The sequence below is a fragment of the Phyllobates terribilis genome, unplaced genomic scaffold (genome assembly GCF_046119375.1).
Source record: "Phyllobates terribilis strain yellow unplaced genomic scaffold, ASM4611937v1 Scaffold_8__6_contigs__length_399053987, whole genome shotgun sequence".
In the NCBI taxonomy this organism is placed as follows: domain Eukaryota; kingdom Metazoa; phylum Chordata; class Amphibia; order Anura; family Dendrobatidae; genus Phyllobates; species Phyllobates terribilis.
Window position 1 is genome coordinate 379,198,713 of NW_027362768.1, and position 25,147 is coordinate 379,223,859.

At 51.9% G+C, this 25,147-nt stretch overlaps 1 protein-coding gene across 1 annotated transcript; it reads left to right on the forward strand.

The window, feature by feature from the left end:
* The first annotated feature begins 454 nt into the window (after window positions 1-454).
* LOC141157773 (protein SSUH2 homolog) lies at window positions 455-23,606 on the forward strand. Its single transcript, XM_073645302.1, has 12 exons — window positions 455-518; window positions 2,443-2,850; window positions 3,469-3,547; window positions 3,652-3,781; window positions 4,201-4,261; window positions 4,528-4,652; window positions 5,160-5,222; window positions 21,635-21,717; window positions 21,853-21,945; window positions 22,290-22,395; window positions 22,892-22,999; window positions 23,377-23,606. Exons 1-12 carry the CDS (start codon window positions 455-457, stop codon window positions 23,515-23,517), a joined length of 1,461 nt encoding a protein of 486 aa, XP_073501403.1. The 3' UTR covers window positions 23,518-23,606.
* The last annotated feature ends 1,541 nt before the right edge of the window (window positions 23,607-25,147 follow it).

Here is a 25,147-nt window from a genome sequence, read left to right on the forward strand (position 1 = left end):
CTGGAATCATCAGACGCAGATAAAGAACTGCGATCCGTCACTGCCCAGAACACGTCCAATGTTGGCGGCTTTACACCACTCCATCCGACGCTCTGCATTGTGCTTGGTGATGCACGGCTGCAGGCAGCTGCTCGGCCATGAAGCTCCCGGCGGGGGCTCACTGTTTATTCTGATGTTATACCAGAGGAGATCTGGACTTTGCAGTTATGGTGCCAGCAGAGCGGTGGGGACTTTTCTGCCCTCTGTTCCTGAGCACTCAGCCCCCCACTCTGTAATGTTACAGGGTCTCCACTTCATGGCTTCTCAATAGTATCACTCACAGGTGATGGGGGAAGATTCAGGAAGAAGAAATGTCATAGACGGACTTGTTACCCCGATGGCTCCAGGACCGCTCTGGTATCAGTGAGCGCCGTACCACCGGCTGCTCTGTCACATGGTAGTAACGGCAGACGGCATGGCGGGGGGCCGGAGAATGGAACCCATGACCTCTAGCATTGCAGACAGCAGCATTGCAGCCTGTGAGTCCACAGCAGAGGATACTGGTACACAGAGATATATCTGTACATAGCAGTGTATTTCTATCTCCCTGTATTCTAGAGGGAAAATAAAAAGATTTTTTTTTCTTCTTTTTTAATAAAAAACAATTACAATATTGTCATTTTTTACTGCACTTTAAAGAAACATAATGAACATCACAAATAAGTGAATAACAGACATCTCTGATGTCCCTGTAATTGTAACGAGCCGCAACACTGCGATCAGATTATTTACGGTGATCGGTTAATGGTGTAAAAAAAAATGGTGTGATTACTAAACTCATAAAAATGTAATAAATATGTAATGCTGAGGCCGTGTTCACACGCAGAGTAAATGCTGCATTTTTTTTTTTGCTTATTTTCTGTGCATACCAAATGACGCAATAACAATCTTCTCTGATTATTGTGTTTGCTGCGTTTCTTTTATGCATTTTCCCCTTTATTCGATGCGATTTTGCTGCAGATGTGAAGCCGCTTTTTTTTAATGCTTTTCTAATTGTACAGAAAAGCTTTGATTCTGCACTTAAAAATGCAATGGCGGTTTTGTTCAATTTATTCATTTTTTTTCCCCAGCTCCACCTAGAAGCCTATGGAGAAAAAAAAGTACCGAAACCGCAGAGTTCAGCAGCGTCTTTAGACCAGAGGGAATCGCATCCACTTTTCTTGGACATTTAGACCGTGTTCACATGTAAGGTAAATGCTGCGTTTTTTTCTGATGCTTGTTTTGCACAGAAATTTTTCTGTTTAACTTTCCAAGCAAAGTGGATGTGATTTCATGAAAACTGCGCCCCCTGTGGTCTGAACTGTGCGGTTTTGTTGCTTTTTTTTTTTTTCTTTTCCAGAGGCTTCTATATGGAGCCTGAAAAAACGTATGTAAAAAAAATGCAATTTTTTTTTAAAGAAAGAAATGGTAAATGGGTGAGACTCGGGGTGTAGTCAAAATGTGTCTTTCTTTCTCTTCTGCAATAGTTGGGAGATATCGGAATATTTTTTTGTTTTATTGGGGCCACATATAACAAGTGGTCGTCCTTTAGTCGACGTCCCCTTTAAGACGAGTGGCCCAATACTTTTCTATATGCAGTGTTCACCTGCTCAGAATTATCGTCCTCGTTAAGATCTGTCCCGGCAGCTGAAGGGTTACAGCTGCGATTTCCCTTGTCCCAGGTGTAGCCCCTCCACACATCTTGTCTCCTGCCATCTTGTGCACTGACACATTGTAGCGAAGGTCAGCTGTCTGCAGATAGAACCTGGTATGTAGATTGTTCCAAAATAAAAGACAAATGTTTCCATTTCTGCTGATCTCACAAGGTTGTAACAAGGGGAAAACTGATTATGGGGGAAATATTTCCCTGTAGGTAGCGACTATGGTTGATAACAGAGAGCAGCAGTCCACGTGTCAGCCTGAGCAGTATGAATTGTGTATTGTCAGATTGACCCCCCCACAAGTCTTGTAGACTTCACACCTGAGGGTTTGCTACAGTTGTATCTTGGTCTAGTCAGTCCTGTGTGAACAGACACCAGCTTGTCACTGTATATGGCAGCCTGCACTCTGCGCTCGGGATACAGACTACTGCAGATTTGCAATAAATTTGTTTTGCGTTGCTCCCGCAGGTAATGGCTGGAGTTGCTATTTAAGCAACAAAAACTTTTCTCCAAGGAGCTTTAAAAATGTCAAACTCTACTCAATGACGCGATTAATGGCGGCCGGGATAAAACCTATTATTGGGATTGTTACTTATGAGCTGATACATTCTCCAGCTGTTGTGAATGTACAACTCCAGCCTTGGTCACAGTCTGCTGGGAGTTGTAGTTTCCTTATCACTGTCTACTTTTATGGCATTCCTGTATATGTGTAATTCCCTATTGGGGACCATATGATTGGTGGGTTAACCCTTTTGCTCCCCAGACCCGGTAAGGATGGCCGTGACGACTCCTCGATGCACTTTGGATTTTGATGACGTTGACTTGAGCACTCCGAAATCCTCCCCCACGGACGACGTTCTGGTTCCGCCATTCATGGTTTCAGATGCTGATCTATCGTGTCTAAACGCCCCACAGGGCGGCCATGTACCCGCTCTGCCCCTCTCGGCATTGAACCCTGGCACCGAGCAGCATCATCCACTAAACCCAACTGTTATCAATGGGAACTTGGGCACCATGATGTCTTCATCCAACCCACCAGTTGGCATGAAGGCCAGTCTCAGACCGCCGCTTCCAGCTGTGTATGCCCAGAGCCGCCCTCCAGTCCAAGCAAGGGTTAACCAGAATTGCCATGGTGGTCCTGGTTCTGGATACTCGGGGGCTAGTACTGATGGTGAGTACACGTCGGGGGGGGGGGGGTCTTGTTTTGGCTTAGGCCATTAAATTTAAAAGAATGGACCAAACAGAACTGGCGCAGGGCATAATCACAGCTCAGTGTTTGCTACAATTGTATCCAGTCTAGATGATTCTCTGTGCGCGAGACTGATACATTGTAACAAAACGTCAGGATGTGAGGGCCAGAGCAGGGGCGGAAAGACCACTGGTGCAGCCGCACGGGGGTCCGAGAGGTCAGGGGCCACTATCCCCTCCAGAGCAGCTGGCATTGTGCATTATGATGGGATATTGGACTGTACAGGGGCCCCTTCCTGCTGGGTCTCCCATTGGAGAATGCTGGGAGTTGTAGTTTTCTCACACCTGGAGAGCCGTGGGTTGATGGTCGATTATATTTTGGAATTGCTATATATGCGATTCTCTCATGTGGATACCATGTGAATTCATAATAAATTAACCCATTAATCACTAAACAGATCACCCTCATTTGTCGGCTTCTTTACTTCCACATTTCCTTCCAGAACTTTTGAGTAATGATTTTCAGATTTGCCTTTCAGGTCTCTAGGAAAGTTGGGTGCCGGCACCTCACAGGGGGCTTTAATGGTCTCTATTTCTACAGGTGGGAAGCGTCGATCTTCTCCTTTAGACCCAGCTCAGGGGTCTGCCGGGACATCCTGCCCTACAAATACAGACCGCAGGTAAGAAGCCCCATGTTATCTTGACCCCCAGGGGCTGGCGAGGGTTAAATTATTTTAAAGGGACAGACCATCATAATCCTGATAATCGGCCGCCCTCTCTGTAGGGCGCTCCTGATCACCGAAGCTGCAGCCAAACAAGCTTTTCAGGAGTACGGTAACGGCAAATGTTGCTACGGGAGCTCTCCGGCCAAAGACATGACGACCGAGGAGCTGCAGCCATTCAACACTTATAGGGTGAGCGCCATAGACTGCTGCTCTCTTCACCATGCTTTTCACTGCAGCTTTTCTCCTTTTAGGATTCCAGCTTTGTTTTGTTGAATTTTTGGGTATCCACGCTTTTCTCCTCTCCCCATAAACTCAGAAACCTATTCTCCTTCTCTCATGCTTTACAGTGCAGCTCTGCTCCACCAGTGCACAGCGATGATCATAACCCCACCCTAGGTGCATTGTCTGCTGGAGACCTGGGTGGTCTGAAATCCACCTTATGTCTCATTACATGTTCATACTACTTCTTCTTCTCTATCCCTCCCCATGCTTTACACTGCAGCTTTGCTCTGAGATTTGTGGAAAGGACAGAAATATAGTATTATTGCCGAGGACAGTGATCAGATATTGTTACTGTACATCCACATCTAAAGTGTTTTTCTTTGCAGTATTCCCTGGAGACCTTCACGGAGTCGCGGATCTGTGAGTGGATAACGGCACAATATACGGGTCAGTGCCCTGAGGGGGCCACATTTACTGAGATTACCAAAGAGGAGGGGTCATAGTGACATGGGTGGAGCTTATCTGATGGATGAGAACATTCCTCATTGGTTGCAGATTAATGGAACCTTATTATATTAGGGAGTTGCTTTTAAAGGGGCGGCATCATTTTTGGGATGAACGGTAACGACTTGTCTGACGGTGACCCTCCAGGGTCAGGTTTTGGGGATGTTCTTTTTCATATTTATAAAATGGCTGATCCCTCTGGTCCGTAGGTCAGCACGTGGATGCCCCCAATGCCGGATCGGTCCTGCAGCCTTGGGAGATCCCGGTTGTTGTACCCGATATGTTCAAGGACGGAGCCCAGACGATGAAAGTTCCTAATACGACCTGTGTGAAGGTACCGAGCCGGGGGAGGGCAGCCCACCTATAAGATTCCGATAGTCCGGTACCCATTAGTCCAGAAATAAGAGGCCGACTATAGTAGGATGGGAAGATGGATCCCGCGCTGTTGGGGTGAATTCACACACGACATAGATTTCTGTGCTGCCCCATCCATATACACGAGGTTTGGCAATCTGGGTCCATGCAGAATCGTGACGCCTGGCAGACTCTGACCGGTTCATGCCTGCTAATAAGTTTTGCTACCTTTTGGACCTTGAAAGAAATAGGAGCAAACTGGTTGATAAAAGGGAAAAATAGCCCAACATGAAGGAGCAGAGCGAGATCTCGGCCCTGATGAGCTTGGCTTGGGCGCACAGTGCAGCACTAGCAATATCTAATAGGGATCTGTCCGGTCGTAGTGCACATTACATCTCCGGACCCCACGTGTTGCCCCCGTCCAGGGTTCATCATTTCTTCCTGACCTTTTCCTCTTCTTGTATTTTTCTTTTTTTTTTTTTTTCAGACTTGTTCAAATTGCAAAGGGATGGGAAAGAACATGTGTCTGAAGTGTCACGGGACCGGCCGGGTGCGTCCTACCAGCCAGTCACTGAGAATATGCGGAAAAGTGGTGACATGTCCCCTTTAAATCTTTAACAAGAAGCAGCATGTAAAAATCTCCTCCAGTCACATCCAGAGCTGCATCAACCATTTTTACAGCAGGCGCAAAAGGGAGTGTCATCCGAAGCTGACCGTATAGACTAAGCGCACAGCCCTGTAAGATATTGACCTCATAGATATGGCACCATTATTGCTCTAATCGTTGCCTCCGTTCTGCAAAAACTGATGCTAATTAGGTGCTCGTTGTGTTAAAAGGCTCGGATGCCGCACGCAGAGAGTATGGCAGAGGTTTAATTCAAGATTTGGTTTCTCCACGCAGGGAGTGTACATATAAGTAACCCAACAATAAAACAGTAAAATCGGACAATAAACGATTGTGGTTTAACTATAACACGGAAAGGATGAACAATACGGCGCAGTCCCAAAAGTTCAGGCTGAATAAGGGTATGTGCACACGATGCAGAAATGAAGCAGAAAATTTCTGCATCATTTCTGCATCTCCCTGGCAGAAAAAACGCATGCAGATTGTGCATGCGTTTTTCCTGCAGAATACATGCGGATCCACATGCAGATTCACATGCGTTTCCGCATGCAGATTGACAAGCGCTTTCCAGGCGATGTTAGCATCACCTGGAAAGTGCTTGATAACTAGGTCACACTGTATAAATCCATGCAAACAGCATGGATTTATACAGTGTGAACCGAGAGAGTGTATATACTTACCTCTGATGGCCCGCGCTGTCCTGCTCACTCCGTTCTCCCGGCTGCCGGCAACTTTGAATTGAAAGACCTGCCGACGTCAGCGTCACGTGACCCGTCACATGACTCTGACGTCACCGCAGGTCCTACAACTCACTGCAAGTGCCGGGAACCAAGCGGGAGCGCTGCGCGGGCCGACAGATGGTAAGAATACATTTATTTTTTATTTTATTCTTCTTTTTACAGCTTTTTCAATGGTACCTGGGTGTGGAGGAGACTCTCCTCTCCTCCACACCCGGGTACCATCCGCACATTAGAACGCACCAATTACGCAAGTACAAATGCTGTCTTGCGGAATTGGCGCGTTCTAATGCAAGTCAATGGCGGCGAAATCGCCGCGTTTCCGCAAAATTAATTGACATGCTGCGGATTTTTGACCGCAGCGTTAACGCTGCGGAAAAATCCGCATCATGGGCACAGCACATGCGGATTTCCATTGGGGAACATTGCTGCCCTTCTACCATGCGTTTTTCATGCGTTTCCGCGGCGTTTACGCAACTGCAAAAACGCCGCGGAAACGCATGAAATACGCATCGTGTGAACACAGCCTTAGAGAAGGCAGATTACTGGAGGCTTGCACTTATATGTCCTTTAGCGATAACTACGTCCGTCTTCAGACACTCACTCCGGAGGGTGTCCGTCTTCTGGTGGCAGTGGGCGGTCTCGGGTCTCACCCACTGGGCCCCCAGTCCTTTTGACCACATGACAGCGGTCACAACTCCTTTTAAGAGCCGTTGCAAGCTCCTCCGGCGTACAGCAAACTGCGTTAGGATCACTAATCCCGGGTGCGTCCTCTCCCGTAGGTCACCGTCAGATGTCTGGAAAACTGTGGTGATGCAGGTAACTGAACGATCACTTTCTGTAGGCCCGGTACAGACCGCACGCCCCTTGTTTTGCGGCAAGCTGTGCCACCTGTTTGTCCGTCACTGCAGACAGGTCAGCACGTCTCTATTTCTCCGAGGACAGGTCAGCACGTCTCTATTTCTCCGAGGACAGGTCAGCACGTCTCTATTTCTCCGAGGACAGGTCAGCACGTCTCTATTTCTCCGAGGACAGGTCAGCACGTCTCTATTTCTCCGAGGACAGGTCAGCACGTCTCTATTTCTCCGAGGACAGGTCAGCACGTCTCTATTTCTCCGAGGACAGGTCAGCACGTCTCTATTTCTCCGAGGACAGGTCAGCACGTCTCTATTTCTCCGAGGACAGGTCAGCACGTCTCTCCCTCGTTGTCGGCAGGTCAGACTGTTTCTCCCCAACTGCCGGTCTGCTCTCAACCACCAACTGTCTCTTTCGCGCGAGGCCAGACACATGACTTCCTCTCTTCCGTCCCTCTCCTCTGTCCCCCAGCACTGTCCAGGAAGCCTACCCCCCCCCCACCCCGTGTACTCTTAATCCCGTCCCCTGGCAACACTGGGCAGGACCCTGGCAGTCCTGGCACCGGAGCTCCGCACCTGTCCCTAGGCAAGTCTTCCTTCTTACACTCCCGCTCCCTTTGAGCTCGCCATTCCACGGGCGAGCGTTTTTTCCCCAGGCGCTCACACTCTCTGACCTCTTGGATGATACGTTGCCAGATGAACTGATCCTGATTGTAGCGGATAGGCGGCACACCAGCCGTGGATCGTTCGGACCGGCGTAACGCAGTTGGAGCGCAGGGTGCTTGAGAGTCGCTGGGGTTCCCAACTTCGCCCGGCCCAGCCTGATGGAGCGGTGGGCCCTCCTCTCTCGTGTGGGAAGCTGTGGGCGATGTGAGACTGGGGATCGCAGCCACTATCGTTTCTTCCTCCTCATCATCGTAGACGGGCGCACTGGGTGTGGGATCTCTCGTCCTTGTGCTGAGTTCTTCCTTCTTTTCCTCATCGCTAGACAAACAGGGCCATAACATGCTTCGATGAACGATTCTAGTTGGAGCCGCTTCTTCCCCCTCAGGCTGAACCTCATACACCGGTCCTTCAGGACTAACTCTCCGTTTCACTCGATACAGGGTCGACTCCCACCGTCTACTCAGCTTGCCCCGGGGACTCTTGTCCCGTACCAACATCCGTTCTCCCGACTTAAGGGCTGTCCCCCGAAGAGGTGGCGTTTCATGGTGCCTATGTTCCTTAAACTTCTGCTGCACCAACCTCCGAAGAGTCTGCAACCGGTGCCGATGATCCCGGACCCAGGTAGATGGGCCAGTCCTCCACGGGATCTAGTTCGAGCTTGGTGATCTCCCTACCCTTTTGTCCGAACAGCAGGGTGTAGGTGGTGAACCCTGTGGCACTATGTACCCGGTTATTATAGACCCACACCAGCTCGGCCACAAACTCCGGCCAGCGTACCTTCCGATCTTCTTCCAAGGTTCGAAGCATCTGGATTGAAGTTCTGTTGACGCGTTCACAGGACCCATTCCCTTTCGGATGGTAAGGGGTGGTCCTAGACTTCTTGATCTTGTATAGCCGGTGCAGCTCCTCCATCACCCGTCCTTGGAAACAAGCTCCTTGATTGGAGTGAATTCTCTTTGGACAGCCATAGACCCTGATGAAGTCCCGACAGAGAGCCTGAGCAGCTGATTCAGCTGTCTGATCCCTGGTCGGAGTTACCACCGCAAATTTCGTGAAGTGGTCGGTCATGACCAGGCAATGTCCATACCCAAGATGCGCCGGCCCGATGGTCAGGTAGTCGATCATCAACACCTCTAAGGGCGCAGCCGTCACAATGGTCTGGACGGGGGCCCGCTGCTCTGGGGTTTTCACCAACTCACAACTCCGGCACTTCTGGCAGACGTTCTCCACTGCAACGCTTAGCTGGGGGTGGTACACCAGCCTCTGCAGCCACTGGAAGGTCTTTTCGGGTCCAAAGTGTGCTCCCCGCTCGTGTGCTTCCTTGGCCAGTGTCCCGATCACACTCTCTGGAACCACTACTTGCCAAGTGGGGCCAAACTCCTGCACCAACTGGACCCGTCTGTACAACAAGCCATCCTGCAGGCTCACTCTCTCCCACTGCCGCAGCATCTTCAGCCCCTCTGGCGTCAGGGTCCCCCTTTCTTCGCAGTTAGGGACTTGTTTCAAAGCCACCCACTGTCGCATCCGCGCAATCTCTCCATCCATTTGCTGTATCCGTACCCACTCGTCCCTGGGCCGCCCCAACACGTGTCCTTCTTTCACTTCCCCGATCTGTCCCTGCGTAGCGGACAACGGGCTGCCAACCCTCAGGAAGATGGGCACCTCTTCGGCCTCCAGTTCTTCGTCTGTCACGGTTGGGGTGCTCATGGGTCACCCTGGAGAGGGCATCAGCATGCATGTTTTCAGCCCTAGGCCGGTAGGTGATCTTATACCGGTACCGAGCCATGCGAGCCACCCATCGTTGTTCCAGGGCTCCCAATTTCGCATTCTCCAGATGAGCCAACGGGTTGTTGTCTGTCTTCACCAACACTTCAGACCCCGACAAGTTCTCTGCGAACTTTTCTGTCATTGCCCACACTAGGGCCAACAATTCCAGTTTAAAGGAGCTGTAATTGTCTGGGTTCTTCTCCGAGTCTCGTAGGGAGCGACTCGCATATGCTCTCACCCGCTCTCTCCCCTCCTGCTCCTGCGTCAGCACGGCCCCTAGACCAAGGAGACTTCCATCGGTGTGAAGAACGAAGGGCTGAGAAAAGTCCGTGTAGGCCAGTATGGGAGCTTCCGTCAGGGCCATCTTCAAGGCCCTGAAGTCCTCCTCCTGTTCTCTTCCCCATTTCACTGTTCGATTTTTCGAGCCCGCAGGTATCCCTTGAAGGAGCTCCAGGAGCCGATTAGCGATGCGCGTGAAATTTTTCACGAATCTGCAGTAATACCCTGCGAGTCCTAGGAAGGCCCGCATGTCCTTTACAGTCTTCGGGGTGGGCCACTCTTGCACGGCGGCCACTTTCTCCCGAGTGGGCCTAACTCCTTCACCGGACACCGTGTGCCCGAGGTACTCAACCTGCTTGCGGAATATATGCCATTTTTGTGGCTTCACCTTCAGGCCGTGATTTGGAAGGCGACTCAAGACTTGCTCCAGTCGTCGTAGATGTTCCTGGAAGGTAGACGCATAGACTATGATGTCATCGAGGTAGATCAGTGTGGCCTCAAAGTTCAGATCACCTAAACATCTCTCCATCAAGCGTTGAAAGGTCCTGGGAGCATTGGTTAGGCCAAAAGGCATCCGAATAAACTTGAAGAGTCCCATGGGCAACACGAATGCGTTCGTGTTCAGCCACTGGCACTTGCCAGTATCTGCTGGCCAGATCCAGGGAGGAGAAGTATTTCACCTTGCCTAGGGCGGATAGAGACTCCTCGATCCTGGGTAAAGGGTACGAGTCTCTTACGGTGCAAGCATTTAGCCGCCTGTAGTCCACACAGAATCATAGGGTTCCATCCTTCTTCCTGACCAGGACGATTGGAGCCGCCCACGGGCTCTGGCTTTCCCGAATCACCCCGTTCTGTATTATATGGGCCAGCATTTCCTTCACCTCCTGGTACATTTGCGGGGGTATCTGTCTATACCATTCCCGTACCGGAGCAGCATTTCCTGTAGGGATCTCATGGGTGATGGCCTCGGTACATCCAAAGTCGTCCTCATGTCGGGCAAAGACGTCCTGGTACCGTCCCAGCATCTCTTCGACCTGGTACACCTGTTCCGTCGTGAGCCCTGTCAAATCAGCACGCATCTGTTCTAGGATCCTTCGACCGTCCTTAGTCTGAGGTCGAGGAGACCCCGATTGTATGGTGATCGCCAGGGTCCAGGGATCCCCCCCTTACGGCTGACAATTGTATCGCATCTGGCGGTTCCAGCTGTTCTGGCATCCCCAGGATCTGGGCCATTTCGGTCCTGGCGGGAAGAATGAGCTCACTCGGATTCAGATTCACGCATCGTACCACCATGTTTCCCTTATGGACGGTAGCCAAGGTCCGCGCTACCAATAAACCCGGAGGCACCTTGTCCACGGTGGTTGACTCGATCTGAATCTCTACCACTTCTAGTGGGGTGCAGGCTCGGACAGGCAAAGTGCGTACTGTCTGTCCTGGTGGTAAGGTGAGGGTGTTGGTGGTGGGTATTATCACCTTTCCCAGAACTTTTCCCCCACTCCAGGTCTCTTGCGCCTGGGCAACCCTGATCAGCTGCTGGAGGGCCTTCCTTTTGAGGTGCTCTAGAGTTCCACCGCCCTAGCGTGAGCTCTCGTGGTTCCCTAATCAAGATCTGCCCGATTTCCTTCAGCACGTTCATACCGAGGGTCACTGGTGGTCCTGGGCCAGCATCTCCGCCTGTCAGGACGACTCCTTTTCTTCCCACATCTTGTCCACACACCTGGATGCGTAACCACACTACTCCTGTGACCGGAATGGGCAGTTGCTTAGCGCCTGTGAGCTTTATCAAGGGACCCCCTTTATTTCGTGCCATCTCTGGGTACGGCTGACGGAAATAAGTTTCTCCCATGGTGGTCACTTGAGATCCCGTGTCGATCAAGCAGTGAACCGCCCGTCTGCCAAGCTCGGCCCACACTGTCGGGCTCATGGATATTAAGTCTTCGGGACTCACTGCCTTCCTCCGCTCCGGGTTGCGTCCCTCACACCCGGAGCCCGTCAGTTTAATGGCTGCCGGGACAGAGGCCTTCCTCGACTGGCACAGCTCCTGGTGTAATGCCCCCACAATTCCAACACGTTGGTCCCCTGTCTTCAAGGGGTCGTCGGGCCCCCCGATTGGGCTCTGTTCCAACCCGGGGTCTGGGCTCGTCCTTTACTTCGCCCGGGGGTCTCGGGTCAAGTGTTCCGGCTCTCACTGAGCCACTCGAATATTGTACCACTCTTCTCTTCTATTTCTTGGATCGCCCACCGCATCTCTCGGGCTCATTCTGGTTCGGCCGTGGGCGACGGGGACACTGCATTGTCCCGGACCATCCCTGCCAGGGTCACTACCCCCATCTCCTGTTCCCTCACGCGGGCCTCTGCCCCTGCCTCCAGAAATGTCATACGCGGGTTGATGCGCAAGCGCTCTCGCAAGGCCTGTCTTAGCTGCGCATCTCTGAGGCCGGCTACGAACTGGTCCCTAAGTACTAGGTCTGGGGGCCCCACTCCCATGTCTTCTAGGTTCGTTTTCCTAGTGATGTAAGTGTATATGTGGCACCCCAGGGGTCTGGTTTCCACAGTAACAGCAATGTTATGTCTGAGAGCAGGTGGGAGGTCTCTTGGTCAGGGATCCGATGCATGCCACACCTCCTGCCCAGTCCTGGGAGGGGAAGAACTTCCCCTATATAAACCTAGGGCTGAGGCAGGGTTAGTGAGTAGAGAAGAAGTAGAGACAGAGAAGAGCAGCAGATATAGGAGAAGAACATCAGGAGCTCTGTGGGAGCAGTGCTATAAGGAGTCAGGGGCTGGCAGCTGCAGAGCTCGCCCTGACTGAGAAGCTATCACCAGACCCGGAGTCCGAGGCTGTGGGGACTAATCTTTACCCAGCAGCAGAAACTGCCCGGCAGGGGATTTCAGGTCCTCTGGCCAAGAAACCCGAAGGCACGGTCACACGCGTGGGACCAGCACCGCCGTCGTGGAGCGGACGCCACTAGAAGGCCCCGAGTCACCGGCCATACGGGTGAGCACCACACGGTACACTCAGGGACGAGGGCTACTTATACCCGCCTCTAGCAAGGTAGCCAGAAGAGTACAGTCAGTTTGGAAGGCCTACAACTCCGCCTGGCCAGGGGAGATCCCATCTGCTCAAGGACTGACCAGGCCCCGATCGCTAGCCAGTACTCCGGGAGTGTCTATCTTTATCACCAGTAAAGACCCTGAACTACACCGCATCGTCTGAGTGATTCCTGATACCCCCATCATCCACGTCGGCTGCCCTGAGGCCATACCCCTCCCGTTGGGGGTGATACTACCACGCTGCACAATCCTACCACCGGCCTCAGCGGTCTGCCCTGCAGCGGCAGCTCCTTCGCTGCATTCAACGGGTGGCGTAGTCGTCCAACATCTACCGCTAATACAACGCCACTTAGTCTGACTCCCTGGGCACGGACCGGGTCACCGCCACGAGACTACAACCCTCAACAGATCCGGCTCCGGGTAAGCTCCTGCATGCGCAACGCTGTGCGACACAGGCCCAGGGGTGCGTCAACTTTTGGCGTAGTCGGCAGGATCTCGTGCCCGCAACCACCCCGGGTACTGCGTGCCTGAAAAAGACTGTTCAAACTTACCAGTGGTGAAGATTCCCGCCATCCGTGGAGGTTTCCCGCCATCCGGCGCCATCTTCTACCTTCTTCCCGCCATCCGCAAAGTTTTCCCGCCATCCGGCGCCATCTTCTGCCTTCTTCCCGCCATCCGTGGAGTTTTCCCGCCGTTGGACGCCATCTTGAAGACGCCGCGCGGGAAGAAGAGGGGCGTGGACTCCGAAAGCGCGCGAGAACTGAAGCCCCGCCTCACGTCCGGACGTTGCGTAAGGTCCTGGAAGGAGCCCAGCAGACGCCGACGTCACAGGAGCGCGACGGAAGGTCCTCAACCCTGACGATCCACTGCGGAGCCGCGGCCTACGGAAGAGGATCATCGCAAGGTAGGCCACGGTCCACTAGGGGGGAGGAAGATGTCGGATACGGAGGAGAGCTTCACTGCCTCAACCCCCGCCAGCGCCACCGCTGCTGCAGTCATGCCTTTCACCATGCCCTATATCCCGGGAGCGGCCTGGCTACCCCAGTACTCAGGGGAGTCACATACCCTGCATGACTTTAGAGAAAAGCTGGATAGCCTCTTCCAGGTGTATCCCCTCACAGAAGAGCAAAAAGTGAGCATCCTGGTTGCCCAATTAACCGGGGCAGCCCAAAGGGAGGTAAAGTCCTGGCCACCTGGGGGGAGGACTGTTGCAGGGATACTAATCCGGCTGAGGGACACCTTTGATACCCGCACCTCAGCCGAGATCAAGCTTAGATTCTACGGGTGCAAGCAGCGAGCACACGAGAGTATAAGGGACTATGCCCTGAACCTACAAGAGGCCCTGAGAGCTATTAAGCAGACCGACCCTGACGGCGTGGGAGACGAGGACAGGCTGTTGACTGAACAATTTATAGAGGGTTTATATTGCAATGCCCACCGAACCCAGTTGCGGGCAATGGACTTACAGGACCCTCATCTGGGATTTGCACAGTTCAAGGACAGAGCCATCCGGGTGCTCCGAGAACCGGCACCAGGTGGCGTTGTGACCCACAGACGCCCCACTACCACTTACCACCAGGAGGCGGCGCCCTTGTCGGCAGGGCCTGTGGGAGCTGATGCGCAGGCTTTGAACAATGACCCGGCTCCAGACCTGCACCATCAGGTCCAAGAGCTAGCTAAAAGCGTTGCCGCGCTAACCCGAACTGTGCAGTCTTTACAGGTTACCACTATCCCGTACGTGCTCTTCAAGCAGTACTGGAATGACTCTGATATCACCCGCTACCCTGACGACGATTTGAGTATCATCGCCAGCAATGGTCAGCCCGTGCCACAGATTGGATTTAAAGAGGTGACCATTAAAATCGGTAGAGTTGAACTGGCGGCACAGGGACTGATCATTGTACACATTGACAAGCACGAGAGTCACCCAAAGATAACTCTAGGAACTAATGTAATTGAAAATTGTCTTGCAGAGGTGATTTTCCTTTTACAGCAGGTTGCCAAGAACGCCAGCTCCGGCCAGCAGCGAGTGCTCCAAAAAGAGATCCGGGCACTGATGCGACGGCAACAGGTGGAACTCTCCGGTGGTGAGATTGGTAGCGTAAGAATGTGTGACCCTTTCCCTATTGCCATGCCCCCAAAAAGTGAAATGATGATTTGGTGCCGGGCAGCTATTGGTCTGAGAGGTAGAGATTACCAGGCAATGGTAGAACCAGTTTACTCCGACAGTAGGCCCACCATTTTGACAGCACGGGGGGTGGTCAATGTACGCCATGGGAGGGTGCCCGTTCGCATAATAAATATCGGGAAGAGGGAAGTGTACCTGCCCCGGTATGCCACGCTAGCCAAATTGTATACCATCAATCAAAATTCCATACAGTCCGTAGAACCCTTGCCTCCATCTTCCCCGGAGGAAGGTAACGGCTCTAAGGAAACAATGGAGGACTGGTGTCAGCAACTACGTTTGGGTGCTGACTCCACTCCCTCACACCAGAGACAGGGAGTCTACCGGGTGGTTCAAGAGTACGAGAGAGTGTTTAGTAAACACCCGTTAGACTTCGGGCGAGTCAAGGGGGTAGAACACCGCATCCCCACGGGAGACCATCTTCCCATAAAAGAGAGGTATCGACCCGTACCCCCTGCACACTACCAACACGCCAAGGGGATGCTTAGGGACATGAAGGAGGCTGGGGTGATCAGGGATAGCTGTAGCCCCTGGGCAGCTCCACTAGTCTTAGTCAAAAAGAAAGACAACACCATGAGGATGTGTGTAGATTACCGGAAAATCAACCGTATCACACACAAGGATGCGTACCCCTTACCAAGGATAGAGGAGTCTTTGGCTGCTTTAAGATCTGCTAACTTCTTCTCTACCTTGGATCTCACTAGTGGGTACTGGCAGGTTCCTGTAGCAGAGGCGGACCGGGAGAAGACCGCATTCACCACCCCGATGGGACTTAGCGAGTTTACCTGCATGCCGTTCGGACTCTGTAACGCACCAGGAACCTTTCAACGATTAATGGAGTGCTGTCTGGGCCACAAAAACTTCGAGACGGTCCTGTTGTACCTGGACGATGTCATCGTATATTCCAAGACTTATGAGGACCACCTGAAACACTTGGCGGAAGTGTTCGAAGCTCTGGCAAACTACGGCCTAAAGGTAAAACCCTCCAAGTGTCACCTCCTAAAACCAAAGGTGCAGTACCTGGGACATGTGGTGAGCGCTGACGGAGTGGCTCCCGACCCTGATAAGATCACCGCAATTAAGGAATGGCCAAGTCCCTCCAGTGTAAAGGAAGTGCGGCAGTTCCTCGGGTTGGTAGGCTATTACCGCAGATTCATCCCCGGTTTCACCAAAAAGGCAGTTCCTATGCAGGACCTCCTGATAGGCCAGTCCCGGAAGGCCAAGAACCAGAAGCCGCCCTTCAAATGGGAGAAGTTAGAAGAAGAGTCCTTCCGCCAGCTGAAGATGGCCCTCACGGGGGATGAAATCCTGGCGTACCCTGATTACAGCCAGCCCTTTATCCTCTACACCGACGCAAGTAACATCGGGCTAGGAGCCGTACTGTCCCAGATCCAGCAGGGGAAAGAACGAGTAATCGCTTACGCCAGTCGAAAACTGCGACCCACCGAAAGAAACCCTGAGAATTACAGCTCATTTAAGCTAGAGTTCCTGGCAGTGGTGTGGGCAGTCACCGAACGCTTTAAGCACTACCTCGCTTCTTCCCGGTTCACCGTGTACACGGATAACAACCCGTTGACACACCTGGACACGGCAAGACTCGGTGCCTTAGAGCAGAGATGGATGGCCCGTCTGTCCAACTACGAGTTCACAATCAAATACCGGGCAGGACGCTCCAATACCAACGCGGACGCCCTGTCCAGGATGCCAAACCTACCGGACGTAGGAGAAGATTCAGAGGGGCTGGAAGAAGTCGAACTCCCCGCGTTCCACCGTCATGGGACTATCCAGTATTCCCATCGGGTAAGGAGTAAGCAAGCCCCTACGTTTAACCCCTTGCCTCACTACAACTGGGAGGAAACGCAAGACAGTGACCCTGCCGTCCGACTGGTGAAGGAGATGCTGACTCGGCCAGAGGCTCGCCTTGACCCAGACGCTCCGGAGGAAGCCAAACAACTGTGGGCTGAGAAGAGTCGACTGTTCCTTTACAAGGGGAAGTTGTGCCGCAGAATGGTTAACTCCCGGACGCATGAACTAATCTGGCAAGTAGTGGTGCCAAGAAGAGACGCAGCTATGGTGATGGAGGCATACCACGACGGAGCTGGGCATTTCGGATGGAAGAAGCTGGAGTTCCTGCTGCGCGGGCGGTTCCACTGGGTAGGCATGAGGGGAACCATCGAGAGGTGGTGCAGAGACTGTGGCCCGTGCAACCTTAGAAGGAAGGACCGTGCCAGCCAGAAGACCCCCCTTCAGTCCATCGTCACCAAGCAGCCGTTGGAACTGGTAGCCTTGGATCATGTAAAACTGACCCCAAGCAGAAGTGGCTACGTCTACGCGTTAACCATTGTGGATCATTACTCCCGGTTCTTGGTTGTCGTCCCCGTTAAGGACTTAACGGCTCAAACAGCAGCTAGAGCCTTCCAGCAGCACTTCTGCCGTCCACACGGGTACCCGGACCAAGTGCTGACGGACCAGGGACCTGCCTTTGAAGCGGAGGTCTTCCAGGAATTCTGCAATCTGTATGGCTGCCGGAAGATAAGGATGACACCCTATCATCCGCAAACTAATGGACTTTGTGAGAAAATGAACCAGGTGGTAATGGATCTTCTGAAAACGTTGCCCCTGGAAGAACGCAGTCTGTGGCCTGAGAAGCTGCCCGACCTGGTGGACCTATACAACTACATCCCTGTAGGTTCCACCAACTGTACCCCGGCTTACCTAATGAGGGCAAGGCCTGGTAAGCTACCTGTTGACCTGGAGATGGGAGTCCTGACACCCGAGGACACTTCACCGGAAGCAGACTGGGACACAGAGAGGCAGCAGCAGTACCGGAAAGTACAGGAGAGCGTGGAGCGAAGTCTCTGTCTCGCTAGGGAAAGACAAGAGAAAACTTACAACCAGTATGCTCCCGCTGTTCCCCTGGTACCCGGAGAGCAGGTCTTGAAGAGGAAGAGACGGCTCCACAAGTTGGACGACCAGTGGGAGAAGGACCCGTACACCGTACTGCCCTCAAGCCACGATAACCCAAAGGTTTGTACCATCAGTAAAGACGGAGGGGAAACCACAGCCATTGTATCCCGGGATCACCTGAAGAAGTGTCCCGAACAGCTACGGAACCCAGAAGGAGAGCAAGAAGACCCTCGACCCGTAGAGGAAAAGGAAGATATGGTTAGTACTGTGCTCGGAGACTTCCCTCGGTCCTGGACTCAAGTCAATGGTGCAGTTGTGGTACCCGTCCTCACGTTCCTCCAACCAGCATCCCAAGTGCCTACGGAGCAACAGGTAGAGCTGGAAGAGCAGCCGGTCCAGGAGGCAGCAGACTCCACACAAGCAGAACAGGAGGATCAACCCTCTGCTCATAGTGAGCCTGCCGTACCCCTAGTGAGCCAAAGAGCCCGTAAACAGCTGCCCAGTTTACCCTTGACAGCTCCTACACCCTGTAGTTCAGGGCCAGACAGTCAGCTCCGTAGGTCCACTAGGGCCACTAGAGGCCAGTTACCCGCACGTTGGAGGATTTGAAGTGTTTAAATTGTTTTATTGAGGTCACCTGTCTGTTACTTGTAAATAATTATGTGTTTCTAGTTATTTTTAGGAGTCCTTGGTGGGTTTACCGGGAATCCTTGTACAATTGGTTGGAGCGTAACCTAGGAATGGACTAAAGACTGTTAAGGACTCGGGGCAGGACAGACCCCTACCTGGTTACGTCTCCCTGTTTTGGTGAAATGGACACCTTGCTTTTCTTCAAAATTGCACCCGGTTGCGGACACGCCGCAACCATCTTTGTGTTTTTCTTATTGTATTATTATTGTTTATACCTTGTTATGTTTTTCTAAAAATATGTTTAGTCCCGGAGTACTAAATTTCACTAGGGGGGAATGTGGCACCCCAGGGGTCTGGTTTCCACAGTAACAGCAATGTTATGTCTGAGAGCAGGTGGGAGGTCTCTTGGTCAGGGATCCGATGCATGCCACACCTCCTGCCCAGTCCTGGGAGGGGAAGAACTTCCCCTATATAAACCTAGGGCTGAGGCAGGGTTAGAGAGTAGAGAAGAAGTAGAGACAGAGAAGAGCAGCAGATATAGGAGAAGAACATCAGGAGCTCTGTGGGAGCAGTGCTATAAGGAGTCAGGGGCTGGCAGCTGCAGAGCTCGCCCTGACTGAGAAGCTATCACCGGACCCGGAGTCCGAGGCTGTGGGGACTAATCTTTACCCAGCAGCAGAAACCGCCCGGCAGGGGATTTCAGGTCCTCTGGCCAAGAAACCCGAAGGCACGGTCACACGCGTGGGACCAGCACCGCCGTCGTGGAGCGGACGCCACTAGAAGGCCCCGAGTCACCGGCCATACGGGTGAGCACCACATGGTACACTCAGGGACGAGGGCTACTTATACCCGCCTCTAGCAAGGTAGCCAGAAGAGTACAGTCAGTTTGGGAGGCCTACAACTCCGCCTGGCCAGGGGAGATCCCATCTGCTCAAGGACTGACCAGGCCCCGATCGCTAGCCAGTACTCCGGGAGGGTCTATCTTTATCACCAGTAAAGACCCTGAACTACACCGCATCGTCTCTGAGTGATTCCTGATACCCCCATCATCCACGTCGGCTGCCCTGAGGCCATACCCCTCCCGTTGGGGGTGATACTACCACGCTGCACAATCCTACCACCGGCCTCAGCGGTCTGCCCTGCAGCGGCAGCTCCTTCGCTGCATTCAACGGGTGGCGTAGTCGTCCAACATCTACCGCTAATACAACGCCACTTAGTCTGACTCCCTGGGCACGGACCGGGTCACCGCCACGAGACTACAACCCTCAACAGATCCGGCTCCGGGTAAGCTCCTGCATGCGCAACGCTGTGCGACACAGGCCCAGGGGTGCGTCATATACACTCTGTAGGGCGTTGACATATTGGGTCACAGTCTCCCCCCTCCCTTTGTACCTGTTGGAACAGTCGCATCCTTAACTCTGCCACATTAGTAGGGTCCCCATGCATTTCTTCTAGGATCCGTACCACCTTTTCCACAGTATTTCGGTCAGTGGGGGAACGAAACATTACTGACTGTCGAGCTTCTAAAGCCAGCAAAGCTATCTCTGCTTGCATATCGGGGGTCATTGGGTGCATCCGTAACATGCTCTTAACCCGTTCTACCCAATCCCACAGCATTATGTTGTCTCCGATAAACTTTTGGAGATTATTCAACATGGCGCCCAGGGGTAGGCTAGCTGTAGGGGCTCTCGTGCTGGCCTGGTCTGCCATGCCTGCAACTGCATCTGGGGACGACATCCTGCCGACTACGCCAAATGTTAAAAGGCTGGGATGCCGCACACAGCACGCAGAGAGTATGGCAGAGGTTTAATTCAAGATTTGGTTTCTCCACGCAGGGAGTGTACATATAAGTAACCCAACAATAAAACAGTAAAATCGGACAATAAACGATTGTGGTTTAACTATAACACGGAAAGGATGAACAATACGGCGCAGTCCCAAAAGTTCAGGCTGAATAAGAGAAGGTAGATTACTGGAGGCTTGCACTTATATGTCCTTTAGCGATAACTACGTCCGTCTTCAGACACTCACTCCGGAGGGTGTCCGTCTTCTGGCGGCAGTGGGCGGTCTCGGGTCTCACCCACTGGGCCCCCAGTCCTTTTGACCACACGACAGCGGTCACGACTCCTTTAAGAGCCGTTGCAAGCTCCTCCGGCGCACAGCAAACTGCGTTAGGATCACTAATCCCGGGTGCGTCCTCACCCGTAGGTCACCGTCAGATGTCTGGAAAACTGTGGTGATGCAGGTAACTGAATGATCACTTTCTGTAGGCCCGGTACAGACCGCACGCCCCTTGTTTTGCGGTAAACGGTCACCCGTTTTTCCGTCGCCGCAGACAGGTCAGCACGTCTTTCTCTCGTTGTCGGCAGGTCAGACTGTTTCTCCCCAACTGCCGGTCTGCTCTCCACAACCAACTGTCTCTTTCGCGTGAGCCCAGACACCTGACTTCCTCTCTTCCGTCCCTCCCCTCTGTCCCCCAGCACTGTCCAGGAAGTCCCCCGTGCACTCTTAATCCTGTCCCCTGGCAACACTGGGCAGGACCCTGGCAGTTCTGGCACCGGAGCTCCGCACCTGTCCCTAGGCAAGTCTTCCTTCTTACAGGTGCACTCTGGGTGTGGCCAAGAGGCTCACTCTACTGTTCCACCAATCAGTTTTTCAAGTCCCATCTCTATCATGGTGATTGACAGCGCAGACTTGCTTGGAGTGAGCTCTGTCTGCAGAGAAAGCTGAAGCCCATCAGTGCTATCAATCACCAATGAGGGAGGAGGGCACATGCGAAACCAGTGGGCCGAACAGTGCTCTGAGCCTCTTGGCCACACCCAGAATACACCAAGTATCTAATTAGCATATGTGATTTAAACTTCAGTTTCTGCAGAGAAGGCAGCGATTACATCAGTAATGGTGCCATATATACAGGGACGATATCCTCCACAGGGCCGTGCGCTTAGTGCATGCTGTCAGTTTGGGCTGACGCTCCCTTTAACTGAGCTTCTACACTGCACAAAGCAGCAAATAAAGGTGATAATCTCCCACAATTCATAGCCATGCATAATCTGCAGGGGATGCAGCAGAGGCTTGAATGCTGCTTTGGGTGTGACTGGAGGACTAGCTAAGTAAAAGTTGACATTGGATATGTTTTTTGCAATGTTCAGTAGTAATAATCATGTAATGCTATAAATGAGGGCTTGGAGGTGGGACGGGGAGGTCCACACACTCTCTCTGATCTTCTGTACAGTGATATTCCTGTTCCTATTGCTGCAGATCCAGTGCATGTGGTGCAACGGGACCGGGAGGCGGCTGCAGATGGAGATGTGTCAGCAGTGCTACGGGGTCGGGACCGAGAGGTGAGCGATGGGATGATCCATGCTCAGAGCCCTGCAGCTTGTGACACCACCGCTCCCCGCTGAAGGCCGTCAGAGCATGCTGGGAGTTGTAGTCGCACAATAATTTGGAATCTGTCTCCTTCTTTTTCTCTGCAGCTGCAGGATGTGTAACATCAGCTACATCCAGACCTGCGTCACCTGTGCCGGGACGGGACAAGTCCTGACCTACCTGCAGCTGAGCACCACCTGGTGAGGACCTGATAACAGAGAATATAGCGGCACCATTTTTCAATATCTCTGCTTACTGGGATGGGAGTTTTCATGTTCACCTGTGGAAGAAGAAAACCTGTTGGGTGTGAATAGTTCCGTATCTGAAGGTTTGCTACAATAGTATCCAGACAATTCTGTGACTGACACATCTCACCTGCACTGATACATTGTAGCAAACTATAAAGATAAATATTGTAATCACCGGCTAATCTGCCCCACGTGATGGTATAATATGATTAACTCTTCATGGTCTGACATTCGACTGCTGCTTATATATTTCATGTATTAATCAGATCTGTAATTTTTTTTCTTTTTCTTTGCAGGAAAAATAATAAATATCAATTCCTATCGGATCATCACTCGGAATTCTCCGCGGATCTCTTCCAAGCTGTGCACGGAGAGAGGATCCATACAGAGGAGCAGTTGTCGGTCAGCTATCCAGACAGATCAACCATACAGGGGGCACAAACTTAAAATTCTATAGTGACGACAGTCACTGTGATCAAGCAGCACAGAGTATTTCAGGAGGTAGAGCATGCTGATCATATAGGACTTCACAGATGAGAAGTGCATAAGAAAAGAACATGGTTCCCAGGAGCACAGAGGATTTGAGGAGCGATGTACTGTATGCTGCACATATGAGGTTGGGGCAGTTGCATTATGGAAGCGGCAGGATTCTTGACAGCACAGAGTATTTCAGTAGAGGAGTGAGCTGATTGTCACGGTTAGAAGGTCCACAGCAGCACAGAGTATTTCAGCACGGCGTTCAGATCTTGTAGGAGCTCTCAGACGGGAAAAGATTCTCGGAAGCACAGAGTATTTCAGGAGAGACGTGGGATTGGGCAGAGTCCTCGTTCATTACATTGTGACATTAAATGTTTAACGAACGATTGAATTCCTTTTTTTTTTTTTATTTCACATAAAGGCGACTCCGCTGTCAGATTTCCCAGACTCCTCCATTACTTGGGCTTCCCAGAATGCTTTGGAGCAGCATCGTATGCAGTTCTCCTCATCGTGTCGTGTTCTTAGACAGGTATGGGTCAGTGCGCTGTATCTGCTCGGTGTTGAGGGAATTATATTATTGTTGCATTAATGGTTCCCATAATATCATATGTTGTGGAGTCCCAGCTTTGCTGTCAGCTTTAATTTCAGATAATTTGAAAAAATTGCAGATACTGGTTTTTGCCACTAGAGGGCGAGAACTACACAGCTGTAATTGAATCCTATGTACCTGAAAAGGAGCTGCACACAGATTGCCCCTAGTGGTGATAAGCAGTATCTCATGTTTTTAATTACTGTTTTGTTTTTTTTTGTTTGTTTTTTTTAATGATAGAAAGTTAATTTTTTTAAATAAGCTTTACTCTACTCTTCCTGCAATAAAACATAACAGGTTTTATTTCCTCCCGGCAGAGGCAGAGCGTTGAATTAATTCCTCTCACCAAGGTGCAATATGTCTGGAAAGGGAAGAAATTAAACTACTTTGTTTATGGAATGGAGAACAAGGTGTTTGCGCAGAATTACCCCCAGAAGTGCTGCTGCGCGGTCATGTGACCTCCCTGGATCAATCACATTTACACCCCCTAAACCACCATCTTTTGTAATAATTTAATATTAAAATATTTTTTTCACTCATCTGAGCAAAGAGAAGATAAAATCCACAACCCAAGAATGTGCAAAGAGTTTTTTGTTCTAAAAAGCTTAATTTTATAAATTTGTTTTTATACTGTTCTCTCTAATGGTAAATTATATATATTAAAGTGTGTATTTTTCCTGTCATCTGTAGTGTTCTATATTTAAAAAAAATATATATCTATATCTATATATATAATCGTCTTATCCCGTCTGTCTGTCTGTTTGTCTGTCTAGGAAATCCCGCATTGCTCATTGGTACGGCCGCGGCCAATCAGCGCCGCGGGATTTCTGAAAAAAGATGGCGGCCGTTAGCGGCTCATCTGCGGGACGGAGGTCAGCGGCGATGCAGCCGGGAGATGAGCGGTGCGAGGCACTGCCCGCGACCAATCACCGATTTGGGCGCCACATTTAAATATCGGCCGCGACCAATCAGCACAGCGGTGTTTTAAATGTGGAGCCAAGATCGGTGATTGGTCGCGGCCGATATTTAAATTTGGCGCCCAAATCGGTGATTGGTCGCGGGCAGCGATAGCGACCAATAAGCGATTTTTTAACACAAATGTCCGGACCTTTGTAACACCATGCGGATACTGTGGGGACATCAGCGGCTAGGGTGTGAAGGGAGGACCGGGGAGCGGCGCTGCGGGTCGGGATACTTCTGCTGCGAGCAGTCGCTCATGTCCCGGCTTCTCGTAGCGGAAGTAGCCGCACAGGCAGCGGCGCTCCCCGGTCCTCACTAATACGATTCGCTGATGGTCGCGTGCGGAGAGCGCGACCAAATCAGTGATCTTGGCGCTAAAATTAAACACCGCTCTGCTGATTGGACGTGGCCGGCCACCCCGACCAATCAGCGAGAAGGGCGGCAAATTTAAACACCGTTTTGCTGATTGCGCCCGGTCGGCCGCATACATATTCTAGAATACCCGATGCATTAGAATCGGGCCACCATCTAGTCTATATATCTATATCGTCTTATCCCGTCTGTCTGTCCAGGAAATCCCGAGTCACTGATTGGTCCGGCCGCGGCCAATCAGCGACGCGGGATTTCTGAAAAAGATGGCGGCCGTTGGCGGCTCATCTGCCGGACGGAGGTCAGCGGCGATGCAGCAGGGAGATGACCGGCGCCAGCCGCTCATCTCCCCGCTGCTGGCAGCACAAGTACCCCGACGGGCGGCGCCGCTCACCTCCATACGGCTAACGTCGGGAGATCAGCGGCTTGGCCCACTGATCTCCAGACGGCAAGTGTGAACAGAGGACCGGGGAGCGGCGCCGCCGGTCGGGATGCTTCTGCTGCGAGTAGCCGCTCATCTCCCGGCTTCTCGCAGCAGCAGTAGCCGCACAGGCAGGACCGCTCCCCGGTCCTCACTAATACGATTCGCTGATTGGTTGTGGCCTCCTGCCACAACCAATCAGCGAGATTTAAACAACGCTCTGCTGATTGCGCCCGGTCGGCCGCATACCTATTCTAGAATACCCGATGCGTTAGAATCGGGCCACCATCTAGTGTGTATGTATATATGTATATGTATATGTATATGTATATGTATAT